Genomic DNA, 16,738 nt, shown 5'->3' with positions numbered 1-16,738 from the left:
ATACTCGTCGCCAAACCCACTGGCTCCATGTCATCTACAAGACCCTGCTAGGTAAAGTCCCCCCTTATCTCAGCTCGCTGGTCACTATAGCATCTCCCACCTGTAGCACATGCTCCAGCAGGTATATCTCTCTAGTCAACCCCAAAACCAATTCTTTCTTTGGCCGCCTCTCCTTCCAGTTCTCTGCTGCCAATGACTGGAACGAACTACAAAAATCTTTGAAACTGGAAACACTTATCTCCCTCACTAGCTTTAAGCACCAACTGTCAGAGTAGCTCACAGATTACTGCAACTGTACATAGCCCACCTATAATTTAGCCCAAACAACTACCTCTTTCCCTACTGTATTTATTTTATTTATTTATTTATTTTGCTCCTTTGTACCCCATTATTTTTATTTCTACTTTGCACATTCTTCCACTGCAAATCTACCATTCCATTGTTTTACTTGCTATATTGTATTTACTTTGCCACCATGGCCTTTTTTTGCCTTTACCTCCCTTATCTCACCTCATTTGCTCACATCGTATATAGACTTGTTTATACTGTATTATTGACTGTATGTTTGTTTTACTCCATGTATAACTCTGTGTCGTTGTATGTGTCAAACTGCTTTGCTTTATCTTGGCCAGGTCGCAATTGTAAATGAGAACTTGCTACCTGGTTAAATAAAGGTGAAATAAAAAAATTAAATTAAAATAAATAGCTGCACAATTTAGATAATGCATTGATATATAGGTGCGCAATTTAGATAATGCATTGATATATAGCTGCACAATTTAGATAGTATATTGATATACAGTATAGCTGTGCAATTTAGACAATACATTGATATATAGCTGCACAATCTAGATAATGTACTGATATGTAGCTAGTTAGCTTGCTGAAATGATAACAGAGAGAACGAAGAATATAGCTATTTGATCATGTCTGTGTGTGTTTCCAAATATGAATGACGTCTGGAATCCGACACTGTTTCAATGGAATTATAAAATGGCAAGAGTCAGACAAATCTCAACCCTCAACATGTCAACAGCTCGTATGCCTGTCTTAACTGAAATGGTGTTCACATAACTTTCATTAGCTTGCTAAGGTTAGCATGCTAGCTAGTTACACTGACAGCTGTCAGTGAGTGGCCTATATATTGTTATTTCTCTGCTAAATGTGAAAATCACCACAACGTTCCCACCCCCAATTCCTGAATATGTATTACCAGCCTGCGTCAGTCTTCGAGGTGAAACATAAACAAGAAATTTTGTTGTAGGACAGGAATTACTCTAAATATATTGTGGCAACTTCCTCTAAGGTGGGCCTTTAAGGTGAGGGTTAGGTTAAAAAAAACAGATTTTATGACTTTGTGACTGTGGCAGCTAATGACCACTCTGCAGAGCATGCCTTCATGTCACGCCCTGACCTTAGAGAGCCTTTTTTATTTCTCTATTTGGTTAGGTCGGGGGTGGGCATTCTAGTTTTTTTATCTCTTTGTTGGCCGGGTATAGTTCCCGGTCAGAGGCAGCTGCATCTATCGTCGTCTCTGATTTGGGATCATACTTAGACAGCCTTTTTTCCAACTTTAGTTTGTGAGATCTTGTTTTCGTGTAGTGCCTGTCAGCAATGCAGTCGTCACGTTTCGTTTGGCTGGTTTATTGTTTTTGTTGGCGAATGTCATTTTAATAAACACGTGGAACTCTATGCACGCTGCACCTTGGTCCGCTCATTTCAACGAGCGTGACACTCCGGTGCATGAGTCAGGACAAGAAATGGCCCAACCTGCAATACAGAAAGAAAGAGAGCGATGGTTGCGGAACGAAGAGAGATCAGAAAGAGCTATAAGAGATATAAGTGGAACAGACTGTTGACGAAGCAGCAGAAGGCCTGTCACTCCTGTAGAGAAGAGAGGCGCACGTCCTTATTGCCAGACTGCTCATGCATTATTTAACCACACACCGCCACCAGTCATGGCAACATTTTTACAATACCATAGAGCCCAGTGCTTGGAGCTCACTGAAGCACACTGTGCCACACACAAATAGAGCACAAAGGAAACTGACATGAAGAGAAAGTGATGGCGCAGGATGTGAACAAATGGACCCACGTTGTACCCGCCTAGCTGGCCTTTGAAGTTAATATAGCCGTTCATTTGTGAACATGGTAGTGTCATGTAAGTGACATTGGTTTAGATGCTGAATGTAATGACTGTAGTGTAACACACGATTGATGCCTCTGTCCACACTCTTCTCTCTTGCGTGGCAGGAACAAAAGAACCATGTCTGTCATGTGTAGAATGAAAACAACAAGAAACTAAGACTACGACCGTTGCAATGGCGCACTGTTTCAAACTCAATAACATACACAAATACATCCACACTGACAAGCTGAGATAAGAGTTGTACTGTACCTGCGAAAGCCACCTGTCAGAGCCAGTATAGAATCGGGTGCGATCCAATGGGCAGTCTCTTCAATGATGCTTCTAAGTGCTTTGGCCTCGGCTTTACTGACAGCCTTGGAGATGTCCCTGTAATACAGGAAACCTGAGGGGAAAATATAAAGAGCACTATGAGCTGTCTATCTGAAGTGGACAATAGTTACAGTAGCATCCGCATTGTGGACTATATATAGGGTTGCAAAGGCAGGTAATATTCACAGTAACTTTCAAAATGTACCAGTAATTTACCTGTCATTTTTCATATGAAAACTAGAATCACAAATCTTTAAAACATTTTCCTAAGTATAACCCATATACTTTGTGAATATTGTAGCTTTTTAATATGAAGATTACGGCATGGAATATATTGTATATGTTTAAAACGTTCGGTTTAAAACTGATTATGCTGCATGGCACACTAATGTGCAAATAAAATGTGTCATGCATGCGGATGCATTTAACAATATACACTGAAGTGCTAAAGCTCTCTCAGCCCTAAAAAGAGTGGGAATATCAGCTAGTTGATGTTCAAGGAGTACATGCTAAAAGAAAATTGTTGGGGGGGGGTTCTTTGTCAGGGATCAGAGTGACATAATATGTGTAACAATTGTTTTGCATTTCAGGAAGGGTTCTTTATTGCTGTGATGAACCATCCTGTTCTTTCCCTCTCCACCATGTTTTCCTTTATGGCATGAAATGCTACACTGTTAAAGTTCCTGTAGTTTTACAGTACCCTACAGTCTACCGGTTGCAGTGAAAGTACAGTAAACAACAACAAGTTACTGAATTTTGTGTATTTGTGCCAAGCGTCAGTGGAAGTGTTGTACCAGTTTACGTGGTTGATGATTATGTTGTCAAAGGTTGAGCATGTCTTTTAACACTGTCAGTTCTGCTGTATTTGTCAGAGAATGTGATAAAGAGCCCCACTGTCATCTTACTGCAGTGGGCTAAATCAGGGTCACACAGAGTGTTTCCTAGTCAAACATATGGTTTTGGGCTTTAAAAAAGAAGACACCTGTATCATCCCAGAGTTGAAAAGTATTACATTTTGAGTTTACGTCCCAATATTACACTTTAAATACTTCACACAAGACTGAAATATAACAAAACAGTTTGACATGGAAACACCAGATTTAAAAAAATCATGTTTACCAAGAAATGTTTAAAAATATGAATTACATTCCACCCATGAGGCCAGAAGGTCATTTGACAGCAGGAAAGTACTACTAAGCATTCTTTCTGGTTTGACAACAAACTGACCATCCTGCCACACCATCAGGTAAGTGAGGGTGCCACAAACCAGCCACAGAAAGTTACTGTGAATTTTAGAATAACTACAGAAGCTACAGAAAGTGTTAATACATTTTGATTTATTCCACATTTTGTTGTGTTACAGCCTGAATTCAAAATGGCTTAAATGCATGTTTTTCCTCACAATGATAAAATGTATTTATATATTTTTTACAAAATGTATTGAATATCAAATACATAAGTATTCACACCCCTGAGTCAATACATGTTAGAATCACCTTTGGCAGCAATTACAGCTGTGAGTCTTTCTGTGTAAGTCTCTAAGCTTTGTACACCTGGATTGTACAATATTTGCACATTATTATTTTTTAAATTCTTCAAGCTCTGTCACGTTAGCTGCTGATCATTACTAGAGAGCCATTTTCAAGTCTTGCCATAGATTTTCAAATCAATTTAAGTCAAAACTGTAACTAGACCACTCAGGAACAATCCATGTCGTCCTGGTGAGCAAGACCAGGGTATATTTGGCCTTGTGTTTTAGGTTATTGTCCTGATGAAAGGTATGTTTGTCTCCCAGTGTCTGTTGGAAAGTTTTCCTCTATGATTTTGCCTGTGCTTAGCTTTCTTCAGTTTCTTTTTATAACCAAAAACTCCCTAGTCCTTGCCGATGACAAGAATACCCATAACATGATGCAGCCACCACCGTGTTGGATTTGCCCCAAACAGTACACTTTGTATTAAGGACATAAAGTTTAAAAAATTGCCACATTTTTCTGCAGTTTTACTTTAGTGACTTATTGTTTTGGAATACTGTATTTTATTCTGTACATATTCCTTCTTCTAACTCTGTTATTTTGGTTAGTATTGTGGAGTAACTACAATGTTGTTGATCCCTACTCCTAAGTGTTGTCCTATCACAGCCAATAAAATATGTAACAGTTTTAAAGTCACCAACAACCTCATCCCTGAGCACTGTCCTTCCTCTCTGGCAACTGAGTTAGGAGGAACGTCTGTATCTTTGTAGTGACTGGGTGTATTGATATACCATCCAAAGTGTAGTTAATACTCAAAGGGATATTCAATGTCTGCTTTTTTATTCTTACCAATCTGCCAATAGGTGCCTTTCTTTGCGAGACATTGGAAAACCTCCCTGGTCTTTGTGGTTAAATCTGTGTTGGAAATTCACTAGTCGACTGAGGAACCTTACAGATAATTGTAATGTGTGGGGTAAAGCAATGAGGTAGTCACACAAAAATCCTGTTAAACAATGTTATTGCTCATAAAGTTAGTTCAAGCAACTTTTATGTGACTTTTTAAGCACGTTTTAAGCACTCCTGAATTTATTTAAGCTTGCCATAACAAAGGGATTGAATACTTATTGACTCAAGACATTTCAACTTTTCATTTATTATTAATTTGAAAATACTTCTAAAATCATAATTCCACTTTGACATTATGGGGTATTGTGTGTAGGCCAGTGATCTCAATTTAATCCATTTTAAATTCAGACTGTAACTCAACAAAATGTGGAAGAAGTCAACATTGCAAAAATCTGACGCAGACTCTGTCTCGACCTTTACGTCTTTACTGAAAACTCATCTCTCCAGTAGGTCCTATGATTGACTGTAGTCTGGCCCAGCGGTGTGAAGGTGAACGGCAAGCCTCTGGGGTGACGAACCACCCTTGCTGTCTCTGGCTGGCCGGCTCCCTTTTCTCCACTGGGATTCTCTGCCTCTGACCCTATTACTGGGGAGTCACTGGCTTACTAGTGCTCTTCCATGCCGTCTCTAGGAGGGGTGCGTCACGTCGTGCCAGGCTTTTTTCGTTATACTTCACTTGAGTGGGTTGAGGCACTTACGTGATCTACCTGTCTGGTTTTGCGTCCCCTCCAGCTTGTGCCATGGAGGAGATCTTCGTGGGCTGTTCTCAACCTTGGCTCAGAGTAGTACTGTAAGTTGGTGGTCTGTTGATTTCCCTTTAGTGGTGTGGGGGCTGGGCTATGCTGCAATAGTCTATATACCCGGGGGCTAGGATCAGTCTGTTCTATCTGGTGAAATTTTCCTGCCTTATCTGGTGTTCTGTGTGAATTGAACTTGTCATGGCTGCAATCCCACTACCGGGATCGATATGACAACTCCCAGTGAAAATAGAGGGCGCCAAATTCAAACCACAGAAATCTCATAATTACAATTCCTAAAACATTTGTGTCTTATATCATTTTAAAGTTAATCTTGTCATTAATCCCAACAAAGTGTCCGAATTCAAATAGGCTTTTCAGCGAAAGCACTACAAATGATTATGTTAGGTCTCCACCAAACCACAATAAGCACAGCCATTTTCCAGCGAAATATAGCAGTCACAAAAAGCAGTAATAGAGATAAAATGAATCACTAACCTTGAATTAGCTTCATCAGATTACACTCATAGGACTTCATGTTACACAATGCATGCATGTTTTGTTTTATAAAGTTCATATTTATATAAAAAAATAGTTTACATTGGCGCATTACATTCACTAGTTCCAAAAACATCAAGTGATTTTGCATAGCCACATTGTTTCAACAGAAATACTCATAAATGTAGATGATAATACAAGTTATACACATGGAATTATAGATATACCTCTCCTTAATGCAACCACTGTGTCAGATTTCAAAAAACATTACAGAAAAAGCAACCCATGCAATAATCTGAGACGGAGCTCAGAACAATAGCCAAATTAGCCGCCATGTTGGAGTCAACAGAAACCAGAAAATACATGATAAATGTTTCCTTATCTTTGATGAACTTCATCAGAATGCAGTCCTAGGAATCCCAGGTCCCCTATAAATGCTTGATTTGTTCGAAAATGTCCATTATTTATGTCCAATTAGCTACTTTGGTTAGCATGTTTGTAACAATTTCAATGTCACAAAGCGCGTCCACTATCACATGACGAAATGTCCAAAAGTTCCGTAACAGTGAGTAGAAACATCTCAAACGATGTACTGAATCAATCTTTAGAATGTTGTTTACATACATCTTGAATAACGTTCCAACCGGAGAATTAGAATGATTTCAGATGACCGGTGGAACGCAGGCCCTTCCCCTGTGAACACGCATGGTGAAAGCATGGTCAACTCGTGGCAGTGGTGACTATCTCCTGTCTCATTCAAACCCCTTCACATTAGATGTTGACATCTAGTGGAAGGCATAGGAAGTGAAAGCTCATCCATATCTCGCTGTAATTTCAATGAGCGCTTGGTTGAAAATCTGCCACCGCCAGAAAAAAATCCAAACAGGAAGTGGAATTTCTCAGGTTTTTGCCTGCAATATGAGTTCTGTTATACTCACAGACATAATTCAAACAGTTCTAGAAACGAATAATAATATGCTAATATTAGCACTATGACTGAGGAGCAGGCCATTTACTATGGGCACCTCTCATCCAAGCTAATCAATACTGCCCCTGCAGCCATAAGAAGTTAAGTATGCTCCCTCTAATTCTCTTTCTGTCTTCCATCTCTCTCTCGCTCTCGCTGTCTCTCCCCACCCGAGAACCTGAGCCCTAGGACCATGCCTCAGAACTACCTGGCCTGATGACTCCTTGCTATCCCCGTCCCCAGTCCACCTGGTCGTGCTGCTGATCTAGTTTCTGCTGTTTTGCCGGCGACTATGGAACCCTGACTTGTTCATCGGACGTGCTACCTTGTCCCGTACCTGCTGTTTTTGACCCCTCTCTCTCTCTCTCCCCCTTTTTCTCTCTCTCCCTCTATACAGCACCTTCTTTCTCGACCTCTGAATGATCGGCTATGAAAAGCCAACTGATATTTGCTCCTGAGGTGCTGACCTGTTGTACATTTTACAACCACTATGAGTATTATTTGACCCTGCTGGTCATCTATGAACAGTTGAACATCTTGAAGAACGCCTCTGGCCTTAATGGCCATGCACTCTTATAATTTCCACTCAGCACAGCCAGAAGAGGATTGGTCACACCTCAGGGCCTGGTTCCTCTCTAGGTTTCTTCCTTGGTTCCTGCCTTTTATAGGGAGTTTTTCCTAGACACCATGCTTCTACATCTGCATTGCTTGCTGTTTGAGGTTTTAGGTATGTATAAGCACTTGGTGAGATCTGCTGATGCAAAAAGGGCTTATAAATAAATACAAATGATTGATGATTTGTTGAATACTTTCTGAAGGTAGGGTACTTGCAGCAAACTCACAGTACATTATTCAAAAATAAACACAAACTTCCTTGTGACCAACTGCCATTAAGTTTAATCTCAAAATGCACAGTAACCTCAACCTCTTAAAGGACCGTACCCTTTAAAATAATTCTGCCTAAACTGATATACCCAAATATAACTGCCTGTAGCTCAGGATCTGAAGCAAAGATATGCATGTTCTTGATACCATTTGAAAGGAAACACGTTGAAGTTTGTGGAAGGGGTTCAAACTACCAGCTCCTACATTTTAACATAAAAATGGGATTTCATCAAACTAAACTATGCTACATGTTATCTCTGGGACCCTCAGGATGACAAATCAGAGAAAGATTACTGAATGTAAGTACATTATTTACCTTCAGCGGTGAATTATCAAACCAGTTGCCTTAATAAAAGTGTTTTGTTGTTGTGCACTCTCCTCAAACAATAGCATGGTATTTTTTCATTGTAATAGCTACTGAAAATTGGACACTGCAGTTAATTTAAGCTTTCTGCCCATATAAGAAATGTCTATGTCACAGACAGTTGGCTGTTTTTTATAAAGTCATTCTAGTCACATGAGCACACGTTAGCAACAACTGTCCCGGTGTCGAGGTTCAGTGCAGCTCTTGATTTTTACAAGCTATTACAAAGATTGCAGAACTGGGAGTAGAGAAATTAGTTGCTCAAACTTTATCAATATAATGATAATTCCACTTAAATTTGTACAACGCTTCCACTAATGGTTGGCACAAATCCAACATATTTTAGACCATGCCTGTAAATATGCTAATGAGTGCAGTAATGATTGTATCTTATATTGAATATATTGGGTAGAAAAATGTCCCAATATATTAGATTTTGCACACATTTACCCATAAAGATACCGACCCATACCATGCGAGTACCTAACAGTGTGTGCCATTAACACATCTGAAGTATCCTATAAGTATAACTGTAGAGCCTGTTATTGGTTCTACCTGGAACCAGAGGGTTCTTCATGAGATAGTTCTAAATGGAACCCCATTGGGACAAATGACAGAAACTCTATTGGTTCGGGGGTGTGCAGGAAAGGTCAATAGCAACTGAGAGGTTGTGAGTTCAAATCCCAAGTGAGGATTACTTCCAGGTTATCAGAATACAGAAGGATACTGTCCCTTACAGCAAAAATACCTTAATCCAACTCTGAAAATACAGTTGCTTTTTGAATATTTACCATATTTTCACTGCAACCAGTAGCTGGAAAATGTTCAACAGTGTAATAAAGAACCCTCTGGTTCTAACAATGCAATGAAGAACCATACAAATAGTTATACAAAGGATTTTTTTTTTACGAAACAAAAAGCTTCTCCACAGCCCAAAAAAGGGTTGCCCTACAGCGACAAAATGAAGAACCCTTTCTTTGTACTAACTACCCTCTCTTCTGAGAGTATACAGGTATAACTCACAATTCATGTGACACTAAGGAATATGCTATTTTATCTCGCCTGACCTGCCCTACTATACTCGCCTCTCTATCTTTCTCCTCTACTCTCCCAAGTTGGCAGTCATGGGTATTTCATATAAGAACTTTGAAGTATTGCTAAGAAAAAGTTACTATTCCAGGTAGCTCTTTCACATAAACTACTCTAAAGCGACAGAGAATGCTAAACCTCTCTTAACCCCAAAATGGACTATGACCTAATGGAAGCTCAAAAACTATCGCTTTCAATTCATGTAATACAAAATGTTATTTTCTCTCCCCTGATTTACACTGCCCTCTCTCCTCGCCTCTCATCTCTATGTTTCAAGTTTTATTAGGATACACACGGGACACACTGTCCAACAAAAATGCTTACTTCCAACAGTCTTGCCTTGGTACTGCAGCTGAATTGATGCCCAGCCCAGAAAGATAATTTCCATAAATGGCCACAGAGTCAGATTAGAAATAAAGTCAGATTAGAAAATTCTTAATAAGACACTTTAGTCATCACCTTTGTGCACAAAACATTTCTTGAATTTTTCAAATAATTATCGCTGAGGCCGATTTTGTTTTCCATCACTCACAGCCAAAGATATTAACATTTTATTTTCATCCAATGCCTGTTGTTTGCATGTGTGCATGTGATGTTGGACCCGGATATAGACAGTCCATGCATCGGTGTATGCGAACGTGAGTAGACTACCTAGAAAACATCTTGGAATCAGTCTCCAGTTCTTTATACCTCAACAATAAAAACAAATGAAAGATAAGAATAAGAACATAAACTAAATGTCTCAGTAGAATAGAATAAACATTTTAGCATACAGTAAGTATAATAAAGGATCGCACAATTTATTGTCCAATATTTACACTGGTTTTTGGTGTAAATTGTGCAGTATTTAGTAATAATAATGAGTCTGGTAGTAGCTGCTGTGATGTGTGTGTAGCATGATTGTATATATACTGTGTGTGTGTGTGTGTGTGTGTGTGTGTGTGTGTGTGTGTGTGTGTGTGTGTGTGTGTGTGTGTGTGTGTGTGTGTGTGTGTGTGTGTGTGTGTGTGTGTGTGTGTGTGTGTGTGTGTGTGTGTGTGTGTGTGTGTGTGTGTGTGTGTAGAGAATCAGTGCAGGTGGTCAGCTAGTTACCATGTACAGAACAGACTTTGATCATATGACTCCAGGGCTAGCCTCTCTACACTGGCTTCCTGTTAAGGTTAGGGCTGATTTTAAGGTTTTACTGCTAACCTACAAAGCATTACATGGGCTTGCTCCTACCTATCTTTCTGATTTGGTCCTGTCGTACATACCTACACATAAGCTACGGTCACAAGACGCAGGCTTCATTTCACTGTGTCCCTAGAATTTCTAAGCAAACAGCTGGAGGAAGGGCTTTCTCCCATAGAGCTCAATTTTTATGGAATGGTCTGCCTATCCATGTGAGAGACACAGACTCAGTCTCAACCTTTAAGTCTTTATTGAAGACTCATCTCTTCAGTAGGTCCTATGATTGAGTGTAGTCTGGCCCAGGGGTGTGAAGGTGAACAGAAAGGCACTGGAGCTGCCAACCGCCCTTGCTACAGTGCCTTGCGAAAGTATTCAGCCCCCTTGAACTTTGCGACCTTTTGCCACATTTCAGGCTTCAAACATAAAGATATAAAACTGTATTTTTTTGTGAAGAATCAACAACAAGTGGGACACAATCATGAAGTGGAACGACATTTATTGGATATTTCAAACTTTTTAACAAATCAAAAACTGAAAAATTGGGCGTGCAAAATTATTCAGCCCCCTTAAGTTAATACTTTGTAGCGCCACCTTTTTCTGCGATTACAGCTGTAAGTCGCTTGGGGTATGTCTCTATCAGTTTTGCACATCGAGAGCCTGACATTTTTTCCCATTCATCCTTGCAAAACAGCTCGAGCTCAGTGAGGTTGGATGGAGAGCATTTGTGAACAGCAGTTTTCAGTTCTTTCCACAGATTCTCGATTGGATTCAGGTCTGGACTTTGACTTGGCCATTCTAACACCTGGATATGTTTATTTTTGAACCATTCCATTGTAGATTTTTCTTTATGTTTTGGATCATTGTCTTGTTGGAAGACAAATCTCCGTCCCAGTCTCAGGTCTTTTGCAGACTACATCAGGTTTTCTTCCAGAATGGTCCTGTATTTGGCTCCATCCATCTTCCCATCAATTTTAACCATCTTCCCTGTCCCTGCTGAAGAAAAGCAGGCCCAAACCATGATGCTGCCACCACCATGTTTGACAGTGGGTATGTTGTGTTTAGGGTGATGAGCTGTGTTGCTTTTACGCCAAACATAACGTTTTGCATTGTTGCCAAAAAGTTCAATTTTGGTTTCATCTGACCAGAGCACCTTCTTCCACATGTTTGGTGTGTCTCCCAGGTGGCTTGTGGCAAACTTTAAACGACACTTTTTATGGATATCTTTAAGAAGTGGCTTTCTTCTTGCCACTCTTCCATAAAGGCCAGATTTGTGCAATATACGACTGATAGTTGTCCTATGGACAGAGTCTCTCACCTCAGCTGTAGATCTCTGCAGTTCATCCAGAGTGATCATGGGCCTCTTGGCTGCATCTCTGATCAGTCTTCTCCTTGTATGAGCTGAAAGTTTAGAGGGACGGCCAGGTCTTTGTAGATTTACAGTGGTCTGATACTCCTTCCATTTCAATATTATCGCTTGCACAGTGCTCCTTGGGATGTTTAAAGCTTGGGAAATCTTTTTGTATCCAATTCCGGCTTTAAACGTCTTTACAACAGTATCTCGGACCTGCCTGGTGTGTTGCTTGTTCTTCATGATGCTCTCTGCGCTTTTAACGGACCTCTGAGACTATCACAGTGCAGGTGCATTTATACGGAGACTTGATTACAAACAGGTGGATTGTATTTATCATCATTAGTCATTTAGGTCAACATTGGATCATTCAGAGATCCTCACTGAACTTCTGGAGAGAGTTTGCTGCACTGAAAGTAAAGGGGCTGAATCATTTTGCACACCCAATTTTTCAGTTTTTGATTTGTTAAAAAAAAATCCAATAAATGTCGTTCCACTTCATGACTGTGTCCCACTTGTTGTTGATTCTTCACAAAAAATACAGTTTTATATCTTTATGTTTGAAGCCTGAAATGTGGCAAAAGGTCGCAAAGTTCAAGGGGGCCGAATACTTTCACAAGGCACTGTATCTCTGCCTGGCCAGTTACCCACTCTCCACTGGGATGCTCTGCATCTAGCCCTATTACGGGGGCTTTGTCACTGGCTTACTGGTGCTCTTCCATGCGTCAATAGTTTATGTGTTGGGGGGCTAGGGTCAGTCTGTTATATCTGTAGTATTTCTCCTGTCTCCTCTGGTGTCCTGTTTGAACTTAAGTATGCTCCCTCTAATTCTCACTCTCTCTCTCTCTCTCTCTCTCTCTCTCTCTCTCTTTCTCTCTGAGGACCTGAGCTCTAGGACCATGCCCCAGGACTATCTGGCCTGATAGCTCCTTGCTGTTCCCAGTCCACCAGGTCATGCTGCTGCTCCAGTTTCAACTGTTCTTCCTGCGGCTACGGAACCGTGCTTCTACATCTGCACTGTTTGCTGTTTGGGGTTTTAGGCTGAGTTTATGTACAGCACTTTGTGACATCGGCTAAATTTGATTGATTGAATAAAATTTGTTGTGTTTTTTTGGATTAGCTAGCATGCTAGCTAGCTAGCTAGCTAGTTTTCTAGCCTTGATCAGCTAGCTAGCTACCTAAAGCTGGCAAATATTATATGGTCGCTACCCTCTAGATAACTAGCTAGCTAAATATAGCTTGGCTCAATGGTCTTATCTTCCCTGAATCTTGTTCTCAGAGTATCTGTACCCCAAGGGTATTACAGTACGTGAAACACACCCAGCATGTTAACTTTAGCTAGCTACTTGTGTCAACACAAGTTATATTATTGCCAGCCCAATAATGGACTAAACATGCGTAACGTTACTCCTTATAGTCCAAGGACCTTACATGTTCTGTTAAAAGGTGATTTGGCTCTGGAAGTCAAACCACCAAATACTCCATCTAAACGTGAATCGATTCTCAATTGCGGTACGGTTCTAGGAACATACATCCCGCCATTTTAGTATCACATCAAAATAATTTCACAAATGCAAAACACACACTTACACGGTTTTAACCGGTTTCAACACAGTTGCAGTTGACAATATTTTTCAGTGACACCCCGTTTGTGGAGTCCTCCTTCCGTTTACACACAGGTGTTAGGAGACACAGATAGCTAATTTGCACAGGTAGACCAAAACTGTCTTATGTCTGTTTTCAATGAAAACACGCATTGTAAAATTGAGTTATGGGCATCTTGGAACCCTAACCCTAACACTATAAATGTGAAAGATATGGTCCTTCCAAAACCATACTGCAAGTGATGCATGTTAATGTTCACACGAGCCTTCGGGGCTCTTAACAAAACTCCCCCATACAGAAGACGCCTTCGTCAAATTACTCTTATGTGTAATGTAATGGAACTGAAAGTCATGATCAAGGGCTACATTATTGCTAGCTGGATAACACAACAACTAGTTAGGTAGTTACCTTTACGCCTTAACTATAGAACTCATGATGATGATAACTAGGGGTAATGTAGAGTGTCTATGCTAAATTGTCACACACTCTTCTTCTTTACCACAGATTCCCACAAGGTCTCAGACTCTAGGATGGGAAATGCTGACAAGAAATGAACAGATGAAGACAGAGTCAGAGACAGAGTTCTCGACGTCCATTGTTACTTGTAATGTTAAAAAGGGAAGAAAAAGACAATCCCATTTTTCTAAATTAGCTAGCTATCTAGGCTACTCACAATACTGTAGGCTACAGATTTGAGTCACCACTGGAATAGTTATTTTCATGTTACTAAGTAGGCCTATATCTTTGTTTAATCTAATTAATTTAATTATTGATCTAATGATAAAAACCCTCGTTATTTTGTAAGAAATGTAAGGTATTTTTTACATGTTGCAATAAAGCTGACTAAAATAGAAGCTTATTTTTTTGTTTGTAGGTATTTTCACTTGTTAATGAGTAATACGTAATTATATACAACTTGCTCATTGGTATCTATAAAGTTACACATCACTTTAAATAGCTAAAGGCTGTGTAACAACTGGTGACATCCTTTGTACTTATGCAGATATTACAGAGACAGTGGGGCAAAAAAGTATTTAGTCAGCCACCAATTGTGCAAGTTCCCCCTCTTAAAAAGAAGAGAGAGGCCTGTAATTTTCATCATAGGTACACTTCAAATATGACAGACAAAATGAGGGGGAAAAATCCAGAAAATCACATTGTAGGATTTTTAATGAATTTATTTGCAAATTATGGTGGAAAATAAGTATTTGGTCAATAACAAAAGTCTATCTCAATATGTCATGTCTTGTTATGTCTGTTCCTGTCCTTTCTCTTCATTCTCTCTCTCTGCTGGTCTTTTTAGGTTACCTTCTCTGTCTCTCATTCCTCAGCTGTTCTACATCTGCCCTAACTAGCTCTTTCACTCTTCCCCACCTGTTCTCTCTTCCCCTCTGATTAGGTCTCTATTTCTTTCTCTGTTCCTGCTACTTTCAGTGTCTGATTCTTATTTGTGTTTTTTGATGCCAGAAGCAAGCTGTCGTCTCGTTTGCTTCCACCTTGTCCTGTCCTGTCGGAGTCTGCCTGGCTGGAGCATCCTGCACTATACTAACGTTCTTTGTTCCGCTGACAACGTTGGAAGAGGATTTATGCCATTCCTGTATTTTCATTAAAGAACTCTGTTTTCTGTTAAAACCGCTTTTGGGTCTTCACTCAAGTTCATAACAGAAGAATCAGACCAAGAATGGACCCAGCGGCTCCGGACCCTTTTCACTCCGCCGTCGAGATCCAGGGAGCGATGCTAGGCAGACACGAGGAGGAATTGTCTGCTGCTCAACATGCCGTTGAGACCCTGGCCGTCCAAGTCTCCGACCTCACAAGACGGGTTCACCAACTCCACTCGATCCACCGCCCACTTCCAGGGTTTCCGAGTCGCCGGAGCCCAGGATCAACAACCCGCCGTGTTACTCTGGGGAGCCCACTGAGTGCCGCTCATTCCTCACTCAGTGTGATGTGGTGTTCTCTCTCCAGCCCAACACTTACTCCAGGAGCGCAGCCCGCATCGCCTACGTCATTTCTCTCCTTACCGGACGGGGCGTGAGTGGGGCACGGCAGTCTGGGAGGCGAGGGCTGAGTGTATTAACCAGTATCAGGACTTTAAGGAGGAGATGATACGGGTTTTTGACCGTTCTGTTTTTGGCGAGGAGGCTTCCAGGGCCCTGTCTTCCCTATGTCAGGGGAATAGATCCATAACGGATTATTCTATTGAGTTTCGCACTCGCTGCCTCAGTGACTGGAACGAGCCGGCTTTGCTCGCTCGTTTTCTGGAGGGTCTCCACGTCGAGGTTAAGGATGAGATCCTCTCCCGGGAGGTTCCTTCCAGTCTGACTCCTTAATAGCTCTCGCTATTCGCATAGAGCGACGGTTTGATCTTCGTCGCCGAGCTCGTGGAAAGGAGCTCACGTTCTCCGTTGCTCCCCTCTCCACATCACTGCCACCTGCCGCATCACTGCCACCCTCCTCCGCCGGCTCGGATGCTGAGCCTATGCAGCTGGGGGTATTCGCATCTCGGCCAAGGAGAGGGAACGGAGAATCACCAATCGCCTCTGTCTCTACTGCGGCTCCGCTGGTCATTTTGTCACCTCATGTCCAGTAAAAGGCCAGAGCTCATCAGTAAGAGGAGGGCTACTGGTGAGCGCAACTACTCAGGCTCTCCTTCTGGATCACGCACTACCTTTCCGGTCCATCTCCGCTGGCCCGGTTCATCTGCTTCCTGCAGTGCCTTGATAGACTCTGGGGCGGAGGGCTGTTTTATGGACGAGACCTGGGCTCGGGAACATGACATTCCTCTCAGACAGTTAGGGGAGCCCAGGGCCTTGTTCGCTTTAGATGGTAGTTCTCTCCCCAAGATTCAGCGTGAGACGCTGCCTTTAACCCTCACTGTCTCTGGTAATCATAGCGAAACCATTTCTTTTTTAATTTTTCGTTCACCTTTTACACCTGTTGTTTTGGGTCATCCCTGGCTAGTACGCCATAACCCTTCTATTAATTGGTCTAGTAATACTATCCTATCCTGGAATGTTTCTTGTCATGTAACCTGTTTAATGTCTGCTATCCCTCCTGTTTCCTCTGTCTCTTCTTCACAGGAGGAGCCTGGCGATTTGACAGGGGTGCCGGAGGAGTATCACGATCTGCGCACGGTGTTCAGTCGTTCCAAGGCCACTTCTCTCCCTCCACACCGGTCGTATGACTGTAGTATTGATCTCCTTCCGGGAACTACTCCCCCCGGGGTAGATTATACT

The 16,738-nt window shown here is 41.3% G+C and overlaps 1 protein-coding gene across 1 annotated transcript in view; it reads right to left on the bottom strand.

Moving 5' to 3' along the window:
• The window catches only part of dntt (deoxynucleotidyltransferase, terminal), a 166,359-nt gene that overhangs the window by 70,474 nt on the left and 79,147 nt on the right, over window positions 1–16,738 (bottom strand). The window contains exon 7 of the mRNA XM_064932166.1: window positions 2,399–2,531. Coding sequence (XP_064788238.1) covers window positions 2,399–2,531 — 133 coding nt within the window. The remainder of the gene's footprint in view (window positions 1–2,398; window positions 2,532–16,738) is intronic.

The sequence above is a fragment of the Oncorhynchus masou genome, chromosome 23 (assembly GCF_036934945.1).
Source record: "Oncorhynchus masou masou isolate Uvic2021 chromosome 23, UVic_Omas_1.1, whole genome shotgun sequence".
NCBI classification, from domain to species: Eukaryota; Metazoa; Chordata; class Actinopteri; order Salmoniformes; family Salmonidae; genus Oncorhynchus; species Oncorhynchus masou.
Note: the sequence above shows the minus strand (reverse complement) of the source record. Positions and strands in the feature narration are given on the sequence as shown.